At 50.3% G+C, this 13,685-nt stretch overlaps 5 protein-coding genes across 5 annotated transcripts; 3 read left to right on the top strand and 2 right to left on the bottom strand.

Annotated features, from left to right (window-relative positions):
• Positions 1-336: 336 nt before the first annotated feature.
• On the top strand, positions 337-1,725 carry M437DRAFT_77584 (beta-lactamase/transpeptidase-like protein; the record flags this gene model as incomplete). Its single annotated transcript, XM_041026836.1, has 3 exons — positions 337-756; positions 812-1,447; positions 1,504-1,725. The coding sequence occupies 3 exons, from the start codon at positions 337-339 to the stop codon at positions 1,723-1,725; spliced, it is 1,278 nt and encodes a 425-aa protein (XP_040877172.1).
• A 5,191-nt stretch (positions 1,726-6,916) lies between these two features.
• Positions 6,917-8,201, top strand: M437DRAFT_77583 (uncharacterized protein; the record flags this gene model as incomplete). Its single annotated transcript, XM_041026835.1, has 2 exons — positions 6,917-7,135; positions 7,188-8,201. The coding sequence occupies 2 exons, from the start codon at positions 6,917-6,919 to the stop codon at positions 8,199-8,201; spliced, it is 1,233 nt and encodes a 410-aa protein (XP_040877171.1).
• A 939-nt stretch (positions 8,202-9,140) lies between these two features.
• Positions 9,141-10,652, bottom strand: M437DRAFT_54981 (alpha/beta-hydrolase; the record flags this gene model as incomplete). Its single annotated transcript, XM_041022778.1, has 3 exons — positions 9,141-9,581; positions 9,657-9,970; positions 10,286-10,652. 3 exons carry the CDS (start codon positions 10,650-10,652, stop codon positions 9,141-9,143), a joined length of 1,122 nt encoding a protein of 373 aa, XP_040877170.1.
• Positions 10,653-10,930: 278 nt separating this feature from the next.
• Positions 10,931-12,238, top strand: M437DRAFT_77581 (PLP-dependent transferase; the record flags this gene model as incomplete). Its single annotated transcript, XM_041026834.1, has 3 exons — positions 10,931-11,180; positions 11,237-12,133; positions 12,186-12,238. The coding sequence occupies 3 exons, from the start codon at positions 10,931-10,933 to the stop codon at positions 12,236-12,238; spliced, it is 1,200 nt and encodes a 399-aa protein (XP_040877169.1).
• A 202-nt stretch (positions 12,239-12,440) lies between these two features.
• On the bottom strand, positions 12,441-13,435 carry M437DRAFT_55328 (NAD-dependent deacetylase sirtuin-5; the record flags this gene model as incomplete). Its single annotated transcript, XM_041022848.1, has 3 exons — positions 12,441-12,854; positions 12,888-13,072; positions 13,123-13,435. 3 exons carry the CDS (start codon positions 13,433-13,435, stop codon positions 12,441-12,443), a joined length of 912 nt encoding a protein of 303 aa, XP_040877168.1.
• Positions 13,436-13,685: the final 250 nt, after the last annotated feature.

Raw genomic sequence — 13,685 nt, 5'->3', positions numbered from 1 at the left:
TGCACGTGGATCCCGGAAGCTTAAGATCCGGGCGTGGAGAGTTTATTTGATTTAGAGTTCACCATGTGCGGGGTAGACGCGGGGTCATGGAGCTCTAGCAAGATCTGCAATCACGGAGCGTGCAGCTGGGCAGCATACTAGACCCTGACTCAAAAGCCTCGGTCACGGAAGAAGAGCTCCGGATCGAAGAGGGGTAAATGATAGCGGGGAACTGTTATAGAGAGAGCTCTTCAAGCCCAGGTTTGTGCTCCTATCAACTCTTGATATACATCTTTACATCATCTCAACCTCTCCCTACCCCAATCTTGATCTTTGTAGTTCTTTAATGCTTTGAATATGGCCAATCGACGTGATAGTGGGCTTGCCAAAGTGACCTCCAAGTCCGAAGCGACATACAAAGCAGTTCAGGCCACTCTCGATGGAGTGACCTCGAATCCTGAGACAGGAGTTGCTGGCCTGGTCTTTGCAGCGATCAACAAAGATGGCGACATCCTAACAGCCAATGCGTCTGGCAACCGTGGACTAGACACTAAGGAGCCAATGACCCTGGAAACCACTTTCTGGATCGCGAGTTGCACCAAGATGATTGCTACGATTGCTGTCATGCAGTTGGTAGAGCAGGGCAAGCTTGACCTTGACGACCACAAGCAGCTGTACAAACTCTGCCCAGAACTGGAGAAGGTGCAGGTGTTGACTGATGATGGAAAGCTGGTAGACAAGGAGGCTGAGATTACGCTGAGGATGTTGTTGTCGCATGTGAGTTTGCTGCCTGCCAAAGTCCGTCAACTTTTGTTTCTGACCAGTGCCACAGACTGCAGGCTTTGGATACGAGTTCTTCAACACCAAGCTTAGGAACTACGGTCGTCCTGTCGGCTTCGACGTCTTCACTGGTGACCCGGCCGAGGTTCTCAGGATGCCTCTGGTCAACCAGCCAGGTAGCAGATGGGAGTACGGCATCAACATCGACTGGGCAGGCATCGCACTCGAAAGACAAACCGGCATGAGTCTAAACGACTACATGCAACAAAACATCCTCAAGCCTCTTGGGATCCACAACACAAACATGTTCCCCACCAAGGAGATGAAGTCGAATATGGCGTCCATGCACCAACGCTGGCCAGGTAGCCAGAAGGCTGTAGAAAGAGACCATGTATACCGCAGACCATTAGTCGCCGAAGGGAAAGAAGAGCAAAGCAGAATCCTGTGCAGTGGTGGTGCTGGCCTCTTCTCTCGTCCCACAGAGTACGTCAAGGTGCTTGCCGCCTTGTTGAACGACGGCACGTGTCCCAAGACGAAGCACCAGATACTCAAGCCAGAGACAGTGAAGCACATGTTCGAGAACCAAATTCCTCAGATGCCGGGCTTTGGTCGTCGTGGCATCCCCGATGCAAAGCCAGAGCACACGAACCCGCTGGGAGACCTATACCCACAGGGTGATGTTGCACAAGTATGTGTTGTTCACGTGTTACTGTAGATTTGACCACATGCTGACAACGACGACAGGGATGGTGCCTCAGCGCCATGTTGACCATTGAGCCAGGAGTCACAGGACGTGGAAAGAACACTGCATTCTGGGCAGGAATTGCCAACTTGTTCTGGTGGGCGGATCGTGAGAAAGGTGTTGCTGGTATGATTGCTTCTCAGGTCATGCCTTTCGGCGACCCCAATGTAATGGGTGCGTGGTTTGGAGCAGAGACGGCGGTGTATGACAACTTGGGTGCGTAAGAGTGATGAACCTGAGCGTTTATTATGTCAATAGTTTCACAAGCTGACTGCTATATTTTGTTGAATTGAAGGTGATTCCTTCGTGCCAGCTAGACTCTGAAACAATGTCTACAAAATGATCGCAAATCTTCCTCGATTGGATATTAATGTCCTGGAGCGTCTTATCCGTGGTGGAAAGGCAGTTCTCCACGCTGTTGTATCACAGCTGAGAGCTAGGCGAAAAGCCTCCTCTTGTTGAGAGCAGCTGACTGAAAGTCTCGTACTTGGCTACCGATACAATTGAACTACAATGGGACTATTCAGGATTCCTTGTCTTTAGCAGCACGCGACTCATTGAAATATGATCAAAAGACTAGCAACAAGTGCATTGTCTATAAATCGATTTCCGTGCTCACTTGCCCAAAAGCGGCAATGTAATGAGATCGAAACGCGAAGGTTTCGCGATCTGCCGCGTCTCGTCAGGAGAAGACGGGTACTCGTCTCATGTCGTCTCGGCCGAGGGCCAAATCCTGAACGTTTACGCAGCCTCTCGTCAACGGCTTGAGAACTAAGGAGTCAGGAGATGGAAGATCGAACGAGATTCCACGGTTAGAGCGTAAAGTGGATCGCGTGATTCGCGTCTTCCCGCGTATGTATCGCGTCTCAGTGGATTATATCATGTGCGGATCATAAAAATGCATGGCGGGCGTACTGCCGTTAGGCTTTTGCAAGGTCGAAACGGGCTGATTCTCAAATCCTGGCTGACAAAGTCACAATTTGTGGAGAACGAGGTACCGTCGAGTTACATTATGAACCAGGTTATCGAGGCGGCCGACATTCATTCGTGAGGCTCGAAAGATTGGAACGCTTTCCGCTAGTTGCGTGGGTACGAAACGAGGAGAAAGACTCATGGAGGTTACAATGAACACGTATTGTAGACAGCAATAGCCTAGTAAGAAGCGGAGCTCAGAGACACACTGATTATCCGGGGCAAGCATGGCGACAGAACCCACCATTGTTGCTCATCAAAAGTCTCTCTGCATGTCTCCAAACTATTGGAAAAGCGTCTGCCCGGATGGCGGGTATCCATGTTGATCGGTGGTGTGGAGTCAACGAGAAAGTCTCGCCAAGCGACCCGACACTTGGTTGCCGTGGTCGACGAGGATGTTGGTGACGGCAAGATCAAGTCAAAAGGATTAAAGTGGTGTGTGGTTGAACGAGTAGCGAAAGAAAAAGCAATCTTGGTTCATCTGCGAATGGGTTTGCGGATTGAGGTGTAAGAGAGGCCGAGTTCAAAACAGACGATGGATAACTGGTGAAACGGATAGTATGAGGCTCAATTCGGGTACGGGGTGTATTAATAAATATGATCGAGGCTTGTTCAAATGATGCCGATCTAATGTAAGCATATCTAATTTAGCCTTTTGTGGAGAAATTAATCAGAACTTTTGTACAGGTACAGTACAAAATATGGAGAAACGGGTATAACATGCGTGCTAACTCTCTGATGTTTGTTGTTGGTCGCGTGGCGTCTTGGTGAAATTCAATTCTTTCTTCTTCTGCACTTGATCATGTTGGGGCGCTCATCCAGGGTCGATTTGGCAGGACGCGATGCCGGCAGAGGTTCGTTGCTTGAGAAACTGGTGGACGTGGAAGAAAGGCGTCGGCCAAAACTTCCAGTCGCACGCCTTTGTATGACGGCATATGCAGACTGGAAAAGTTGTATGCATGTGAAGTGAAGGAAAAAACACTGTCGTCCCTCTCACGGATGCATAGCAGGCTCCAGATGGTGGAACGATCGTCTATCAAAGTTCAAAGCAAGGACAGCCTGACTGGGTATAAGTCAACGTAAGTACATACTTGGGCGGCGCGATATGTCATCTTGATATGCAAGCTGCGGGCTGTGGTGAGAACTCGCGAAACCTCGTCGCACGGCTTCACGGCCTCGCTCCGCCGAGTCAATCGACAGCCACTGTGCATGGACGACCAAGAGAACGAGGGAACGAACATGCAGAACGGGCAAGGATATGACAACAACCACAGGATCCGCGCAGAGTTTGAATCTGTGCGTAATCCTGTGGAGGAAAAGTTCACCGATGCTTCATTGTTGAGAACTTGGGCTGGCTCCATCAGGACGTGCGAGTCGCCAGATCGAAATTCTCGTCGGCCATCTGCATATACTAGATATAAATCTGCATTATTGTACCAGGACAATTAACCCGCCGGATGCTAGGGTTGCGAATGGAATTGTTTGCTATCTCCCAAGACCGAAAAGCGCCGAGCGTGACACACCTTCTCGATCCATCCAACGGACGACTTTTAACGAAATTGTTATTGGAGGATGACACTGGTTATTGCATTTGATTGCTCCCGTAGAGCAAGCGCGCAGGCATAATTTCGAGCATTCACTTACTCATTACGAGCATAATAGGGATCGCCTGCGGATAGAGTAGCTCAGGGGTAATTATCGTTTGCACGGTGTGAAGCAGATTATGAAATTTGGATATGCTTCGTATATAGAAACACGCCGTGAGACGCGTTTCGACCGCGATCGTGAAGCGCGTATTTGACGGAGACTTTCAAACGGCGTCAAAGTGGTTGCATATGCTTGGGGGACGATCGGAGTGCCGCGGCTGGCAGGCAAGCAAGCAGGGGGAGCGACAAGGCTCTAAAACAGTAATCCAGCGCAGCTGTGGTGCAGGAAGATTGGCGGTTGCTTTCAAGGTTCTGGGGTATAAAGGAGTTCAATGATGCAGATTGGCGCTGATGGACAATGGCTCATTGGTGGGAGAGCCGGCAGACCGGGCGGAGCTGATATCTCGTGCTCGCCGACGAAGCTTGTTCCTGCACTACTGAACGCGTAGGAAGAGACGCTGGCCAGCAAGTGTTTCGTGACGGTTGCAGAAGGATGCAAGATTGGCTGGGGACTGTCGTCAGGCTCTCGTCAAGGAGACAGCTGTCGCATGTCGCATGATGGGTGGGTGGTTGCTCAAGCCGAGATTCACCATTAATGGAAGCTAAGCAGGCCCAATTTCATGTGATACGTTTAGGTCTAGATACTCGAGTAATGCTCGCAGCTATTTGGCTTGTCGCATGCTGCGTGTTTGTGCGCGTACATAGGCGAGCAAAAGTATGGTAAAGGGCGTTGTGCCCGAGACTCTTGTCAGACGATCGAGGACGATAGTGTTTGAGAGGCCGGTATCCTGACAAGCGTCGGGAGCGTGTATGGAACCGGTTGATCAGAAGCATTTATGTAGTAGGCAACGTACCAACGCTTGGACGCTCGACGCTAGCGGCTAGAGTGGCTTCAGCCAAGATTTACAGACCAGGCCGACTGAGCCATCTCCACCAGGAGGCAGAGGGCACAGTACCGACGACGTCTTACTGCTGGACACGACGTCCGTCCGAGGCTGTCGATTCTTCTTCTCCTCCCTCCTCCCTCACTCCCTCTCCACCTCTTCCCAACCCTACTCTTCCTCGCAAGTCAATGGAGCTTTGATAAACGGTCACCGCTTCCAAACGGCTGCCTCTCATACCTACTCCTACCTCCCTCCAGCCCCTCCCAGTGTCGGTCGTCGTATAACCCTCGACCTCGACCTGGACTGAAGCCTTGTCGACTCTCACCATTCGACCATCACCTTTCGACATCAGGCCCCTATCAAACTCTTCGACACGACCCACCGTCGCTGCCGCCTAACCCCCTCGACCTCTCAAGCCGCCCCGACCTCTCCTCTTCGTTGAACGCAGAGCTGTGGACGGCCTCTTCACCTCATCTCGTCAGCCTTGACAGCTTGTAATCTCATTTCGACCTCGAATCGAGTCTTGATCAGTACGAGGTGAGTGAGCATTGCTCAAGCTATTCGTCGTTACCCCTATTGTCTGCCCTCCCCCTTCTCTTAATATAGCAGGTCGTGACCTCGATCAATCCGAAACATTGATGATGAGTGGAGAAAGTCGATGAGAAGAGACGGGTATGCGGTCAGACTGGAAGGATATGGAAGGAGCAAAGGCAAAGCACGCCAGAAGCTTCATGTGCACACCCACATTCCAACGCATCAAAGAGGAAGAACAGACCTTGCTCTTGCTGGTCGACATATCAATGGTGCCCTCCTTGTTCATTCATGGTCGGCAATGAAGTCTGCAGGCCTCAAGCATGCAAAGCTAAGGCAAGAACCGTCATATGAACTACCTTGGCGGTTCATCCTTGCGGCTTCCTCTTGCATCACCATCAAGAATAACATGGAACAATACCATTCTATACAATGGAGCACTGGCATATTATACAACACTTCAACAGTGTTGCGTCGACACGAGTACTGAGCGGGGTCTCTGCGTTCCATAGCCGTCAAGGCATGGACACTTCCAGAAGCAATCGCGCTTGCATTCTTGATGACAGTGAGCTGGTTCGAGGTCGTGTCTCATTCCCAGATGGCTCCTTCCCTATCCTTCCGGCTCATCCTCGGCAATTACAACGCCGTCACCTGTATATCCGGCATCCTCAGTCATGACTGACGCACTTCTGAAGCTGCATTCACTAATATCAAAACATCACAGCTCTTTCAGCACGATCTTTGATTTGACTCTCTCTTCCAAGTCAGTCTCCTCTAGACCACCTCTCTCTGGTAAGTTCTTTTTCCATAATTCATCAGCATATTTCCCTCCCTTGCAGCGCACGTGCCTTTGATCATTGACCCGGGAATGACTGACATTCCCCAGATCTATCTGCGAACTCCTAGCCCAGCCAGGTCGACGCGCTCTCATTGGAACTGGTAGAGTCGTTGATTCGTTCTCTACGCCTGTAAGATCGGGCAAGTACCATCTGCGGCATTCAATTTCCACTCGACATCCAAGCCTCAACTCGCAAGGGATTCACTCCTCTGCGCTCCCAAGGTATGTGCAATATTCGGCCCGGACACTCGCGTCTCCTCTCCGTTTCTAGTGCTCATTCATACAGGCTCTCTTGTAGACTCCTTATACCTGCATCTTTCGAGCCATTCAAAGGCAGTCAGGCCAGACATTCTAGGATCATCTACAACATCCCTCATCCATCCAACTAATTACAGTCCTTCTATTGCATCAACACCAACACTGTCCAATTTTCTTCGTCTACACTCAAGCAACCAGTGTCCATACACCATTCACTCATTAATAACTTCTCGCCCGTCAATCCTGGAGAATTGACCAACCTCTACCACCACTCTACATCGGCAATATGGCTTCCACAACAGTGCAACCCAATTATGGTTATTGCGAGACCTTCTTCGTCGAGGGCTATGAAGACACCGACGGCATCTTCGCTAGAGCGGCTGCTGAGCGCGAGAGAGCACGTGCAATCGCCAAGGTCCAACAAAAGCACATGGCTGCAGACCTCTCTCGTCTGACGAGTAAGCTGTACCTGAATGATGTGCTTGACCACATGGAGGTCATGGAGGTAAGACGTTTTGGCTCGTCATTCATTGGAAGCACATACTGATTCCCAACAGGCCGAGACGATGCCGGACATCAACTCCATCGAGATTCAGACCGAGATCCAATGGTTCATGCGTCCCTACCTCCTCGACTTCCTCCTCGAAGCTCACCACGCCTTCCAACTGCTCCCCGAGACTCTCTTCCTTGCCGTGAACCTCCTCGACAGATACTGCTCGAAGCGTGTCGTCTACAAGCGTCACTACCAACTGGTGGGTTGTGCCTCCTTACTCATTGCCGCCAAGTACGGCGACCGTAAAGAGCGTGTGCCGACCATCAAGGAACTGAAGTCCATGTGCTGCTCGCTCTACGACGACGACATGTTCACACAGATGGAATGGCACGTTCTGCAAACCTTGAACTGGATCATCGGTCACCCGACCGTGACTGGCTTCCTTGAGATTGCCCTCTCCGAGACCGCAGCCGATGCGGAGGTGCAGAACATGGCTACATACATCTCCGAGATGGCTCTTTACCACAAGGACTTTATCCCCGTGCTGCCTTCGGTCATGGCCAGGTCATCGCTCGCTCTTGCCCGTTACATTCTCGGCCGTCCCCAGGTTCACCACCCCGAGTGGGCTGCCAGATATGACTCTAACGTCGTCATGGACCTGTCCAACCAGCTCTCGCGTCCTTCGCAGGCTCTGTTCCGCAAGTACTCGTCCGCCCACCTCTCAAATGTTGCCACCACCTTGGAGCAGTTCCTGCAACGCCAAAACCTCATGCAACAACAGCAACAGGCTGCCTCGCAACAACCATACCCTTCGCCGGCCCAATCGACGCTCGACGTGCAGCAAGTACCAGGAGCCATCATGACGCCTCAAACCCCCCAGAAGCCTGTTTACGCTGCAGTCCCCATTGGTGTCCTCACGCCTCCCGAGACTCCGGAGAAGGATTTCTACGACAACTCGAGCTACAATGTGAACCAAAACCTGATGCACCGTCTTCATGCATGCTCAAACGTGACTTCCGCCCCGGGTCACTCTTCATACCAGTACAGCTCATATCCGACATCGTACCCGTCACAATGAGTTCCGACTGCCTCGTGCACTCATGAAGCTCCATGTTCTTCTGTTGTAACAACATGTATCAGCCCGTCTCTTCGTACCCTTGAGCTTTTTCATCATTGCATTGCAAGCGTTCCTCATACATTAGTACTCTTTGCTTTCAGCGTTTCTTTTCTCATCGGCCATCGACATCATCCGATGGACCGCATCTGCACATTGTTACCTCAAACATAACTTACGACGGCCGCAAATACATTCCAACGAAGGTTGCTATTCAGAAAATCCTGGGACAAAAAAACACTTGCTTAACGACGGTGGTTGCTGTTGGGCGAGTCTTACTTTCGACTCGTGCTTGTTGCTCTTTCTTCTCTTTTGGCCCGCAAGAGGCTTCATACCAAATTGCAAATTTTCTTGGAGGAGGGGGATACCACTTTGTCTGCCTTTTTCTTCTTCAGTCTCTCTCTCTCTCTCTTATTTCCTCCATACCCAATCAAAGCCTAGTGGCTGCATAACACAAAAAGCAGATGTGATTCGAATACAAAAAAATCTTTCTCAACAAATTATTGTTTCTGTGTAACCGTGATCATGATAGCAACGTGCATCGGGTGTCCTTTGCCGGCTGTAGTTTGTTTGCCTCCTTGCTTCATGTAACCTGGTTCATGTTTTTGCCATTCTCAACAAGCTACATGCGCGTTGAGTGGTTGACAGATACGAGTACACGACAGGATATGCACGCACGCTTAAAGCCGTGGGTCTGTCCTACTTTCATATGATAGTGACACAGAAAGTATAGAAATCTGGTTCACGGACACAAGTACGGCAGACCTTGCGTCGAGGATTTATATATCTAAAATATGCAGCAGACCCGCCATGCTTCAGAAACACAGCATTCTCTTTCCAGCAACCCCGACAGCAGCAGAGTTTTCACTCTTCAGGTCGTTACTAAAGTGTTCACCGCTACGGTCATGCTTGATTCCAGAAGTCTAGAATGGTCTGGGCGACGACATTGGCGTCTGTGACTGGAAGTTCATGGCCACCGTCCATTACACGGATATCGACGGCATCTCCTAGCGCTTCCTTTGCATCTTCAGACATCTCGTCTGCGATGACTACGGTATCGTCTTTGCCTAGCAGCAATAACACTTTGCTTTCGAGAAGACGTTGATTAGGAGAAAGTAGTTGCCTTGCAGCAATGGATTTCCAGGAAGAGTTTTGAGCACTTATTGGTGCGTGTTGGATGCTTGAGACAAAGGCAGGTACGAAGCCAGCGTGGTGCGTGAGTTGCCAGGAGACTACGTCTGCTATACTGACAGAAGGTCTGCGTGCGGAGATCTGGGCGGAGGAATCACGCATGAGTGCTGGATGAGATGGTGCTTCCTCGTCTGCAGCTTTGCTAGCAGTGACCTTGCCATCGTCGTTATCGTTGTCGTTTTGAGATGCTGTTGGAGCATTATCGTTACCGCCGAGCCGTCTCCATACCAAATACTCGACTAGCCTCTGAGGGAGGAGTCCACCATAGAGAAGCTTGCTCGTCCAATGGATGCGTTCAGATCGCATTAGACCTGCCGGGGCGATGAGAACAAGAGACTCAACCAGATTTGGGAAGTAGGAAGTAAACGATGCAGCAATACCTCCACCCAGTGAGTAACCAATCAGACCAAATCGATTGCCATCTCCGGTCCAGCTGAGTGGGGACGAGGAGAGAACCAGTAGAATTTGAGTGGTGAATAATTGAATGTCCTGAGGTTGAGTAGCGGGGTCAGGTGTTGATGAGAAGCCGCGACCAAAAAGATCTGGCCATGGTGTCGTTAGTCATCTCGTGTCATTTATGGGACGGTATTATGTGTCTGTGAGTGGACCGAAATTCTGCTAAAACAGTGTCGAATATGTTGATGGTATGACCCTGCTCATGAAGATTATTCATCCTCGACATCGCTGGGGTCCCATTATTGGCAATCGATCATCGTCAAAGTCGTATTGATGATAGTGTCGTGGCGTTTGTACGATCTGTAGAAGCTTGCTACTCGTGTTGCTGCTTCTTGACCTGATTGTCTTCTTCTCCAGGGCTCCGGTATCGAGACGATTGGGAAATGAGGGATTTCACTCACCGAACAATATTACGCGACAACCTTGCTGCACCAATTCATCTGCCAGGCCACCCAGAGCTACACATGGAGTGCTAATGCCGTGTACTAGCAGTACTTTCTTGCCATCTTCTGGGCCCCACTCATATACTCGTATGCTGCCAAATGGAGTTTCGACATCTCTTGCTCCTTCCAGAGCATCAGGAGCATAAGGAAGCCTCTTTTGCTGTTCTTTCGTCAAAGTCCTCTGTATCAAGGGTAGAGGCGAGTCGATGATTCGGCTTGGTGTATGTACGTTGTTGTGGTACTGTGAGGTCAAGAGAGCAGTAAGTCCTACAGACACCACAGCACCGATCGCGAGCAACTTGAGATCTCTTGCCGTGACCTCCATTAAGTAACCAGCAATGAACAACAACACAAAATGTATCTACAAACTTATGGGAACTCCAACATGATTGTTGATGTCGTTCGCTCTCATGGAACACCTGTAACCGAAAGATGCCGCATGGACCGAGGCTTTGCCGCTGACAAGGAAGGAGGACAACAGTGATCGTCACTAGGGCGTCTTGGTAGGCATACGTGATAACAGCTGTGAGGTTGATCCTACATGACAGAACCACATTCATCCTGACGAAAGAACATCACATTGACTTAAGATTCACCAAGGCAATGGCCCAAACATTCGACGTCACTGCTCTTCGCAAGCACTTTCCAGCTTTGGACAAGAAACAAGTGTATTTTGATAATGCAGGTGGAAGTCAAGTCATCAAAGAGGTGATTGATTCTGTCTCTGAATATCTGTCCGGCACGAATGTACAATTGGGTGCTTCTTACCCAGTAGCTCAAAAGTCGACCAATCTCTTCGCAGCAGGAAAGGACTCTGTTGCCAAGTATATAAATGCTACATCGGATGAAGTCGGTGAGCATTTGGCAGATGACACCTAGTTGAGATATTGAGAGCTAATATCGTGCAAGTACTCGGCCCCTCAACGACTCAACTTTTCCGCAATCTTTCTCTAGCACTTTATGAACATCTGACACCTGGTTCGGAAATCATTCTCTCCAAGCTAGATCATGAAGCGAACGTCGCTTCGTGGCTGCAGATGGCCGAGTGGAGGAACCTGACTGTGAAATGGTGGGATGCAACCGACAAGCAAAACCCGAAGCTTGAATGCTCTGTCCTGAAGACTTTGCTCTCAGACAAGACCAAACTAGTCTGCTGTACACACACAAGCAACATTCTCGGCACCATCAGCGATATCAAGCAGATTGCCAAGACCGTCCATACCGTACCTGGTGCTTTGCTGTGCGTAGATGCAGTGGCTTATGCACCACACAGACAAGTCGATATGCGAGACCTGGATGTCGATTTCTACTGCTTCTCATGGTACAAGGTTTATGGTCCACATATCGCCATGCTCTATGCAAAACAGTCGAGTCAATCAAAGCTGCAATCTCTAGGTCATTATTTCAAGGGCTCGGCTTCGCTAGAAGACAAACTCGGTCTTGCGGCTGCAAACTACGAACTTACTGCATCCATCCCGGCGGTCTGCGAATACCTATCGCAGATTCCTTGGCAAGCAATCGCGAGTCATGAAGAAAAGTTGCAGGGTATTCTGATTGACTACCTCAACTCGAGAAGCGATGTCAAGATCTGGGGTGAGCCTGTCGCAGATGCTGCAAAGCGTGTCCCTGTAATCAGCTGGACTGTCGATGGACGCAGCAGTAAGGACATTGTTGAAGCTGTCGAGGCAAAGAGTGACTTTGGCTTCCGCTGGGGCGCTTTCTACTCGAACCGCTTGGTCCAAGAAGTCTTGGGGCTGGATCCTGTAGACGGTGTCGTCAGAGTCAGTCTGGTGCACTATAATACTGGTAAGTCGTTGATGCATGCAACTGGTGAATGTTTGTGCTGACGAATACACAGAGGACGAGATCAAGCAATTTGTAAAGGTACTGGATGAGGCGCTCTCCAGTTAGGTTGCTTGATAAGTACTAATGTATACAAATCAATTGGGCGACAAAAAGGTAAAGAATGTCTAGATCTACATTCGTAAAAGATTTTCCAATTCCAAGTCATTAAGGCTAGAGTACTCCAACAGTGTATTGATGCTTCGTGCTTGTCGAAAAACGGCCGTGAGGTATATGTTATTCATGCAATCGTGAGTAGAGCAAGATGCGCCTATAGCCTTTCAGCCGGTTGCTCTATCTCGCCAATAACACTTTTTAGAATATCGGGAACGATTTGGGCAGCATCTCCTTCGAAGAACCAATCGTTATCCCGCAGACCTCCGGCGGGCTCATCTGCACGATCGGCATTTATGACGGCGACTCTAGCTCCTTTGGCTCTCGCATCATCGACATAAGCAGCAGCAGGATAGACGCTAGCACTTGTGCCAATGACCATGATCAGGTCGATTTTCCACGAGTCGCTGATGAATTTGTCGACGGTATTCAGTACTTTGCTCGGAAGAGACTCGCCGAACCAGACTACTCCAGGACGCAGAAGACCTTCATGGCACTCTGGGCATTTTGGTAGGTCTGACACCTGGACAGAAGGCAGGTGAACCTGAGCGTCTGCTATATCCAGCTCTTTCTGATATTGTTTGGCGTGCAAGGCGTCCGACACAGCATGTCTGGCTTCTTTAGTGGTAGGATCTGATTCGTCGAGGGGGATCTTGAGGGCTGGTACGATGGGATCTGTGAAGTTCTGGGCGTGATATGAACAGTAGAAGGAGGTACATTTGACGTTGAACAGGCTGCCATGAAGCAGTTGAAGCTTTTCTGGAGGATGTCTTGCGCGCTGGGACAGACCTGACATATAGTGTTAGTTTGAGAGAAGATAGTGACAGGAGGGAACGTACCGTCGACGTTCTGGCTGAGAGCGAGAAAGCCTGGGTGTTTCGTCGCTAGCTCAGCCAGAGCGAGGTGGGCTCGGTTTGGGCTAGCCTTGAGAGCCATATGGCGACGATAGCTGTAGAACTGCCAGACGAGTGCTGGATCCCGAGCGAAAGCCTCAGGAGTGGCTAACGAAGTGGCATCGTGAGTCCTCCAGAGACCCCCGGCACCACGAAAGGTGGGTAGTCCAGAAGAGGCAGACAATCCAGCACCGAGTAAAGCTAATATGCGTTTCGACGACTGCAAATGAGCCGTGAAGCTCTCAATGTCCGAAGACATTTTCCGGATCCGTCCCGACGACACTTTGGCGAGCAGACGTTTGTACTGGAGCAACTAGGTATGCGACAGAGGCCGGGAGCTGAGGCAGCCGTCGAGTACGAGGTCAAGGCATGGACGAGATGGGCAGGTACGCGACGATAAGCCTAACAAGGAAGGAAGTGACGTCGGTCCAGAGATCCCCGCCATGAAATTAAGGTTGCGTCTGTGCTTCGGAGTTTGCGGACACGCGAGCAGGGTCGCTAGCTAACTT

The sequence above is a fragment of the Aureobasidium melanogenum genome (genome assembly GCF_000721775.1).
Source record: "Aureobasidium melanogenum CBS 110374 unplaced genomic scaffold scaffold_21, whole genome shotgun sequence".
Lineage (NCBI taxonomy): Eukaryota > Fungi > Ascomycota > Dothideomycetes > Dothideales > Saccotheciaceae > Aureobasidium > Aureobasidium melanogenum.
The sequence above is the reverse complement of the archived record's forward strand: the minus strand, read 5'-3'. Positions and strand labels throughout refer to the sequence as shown.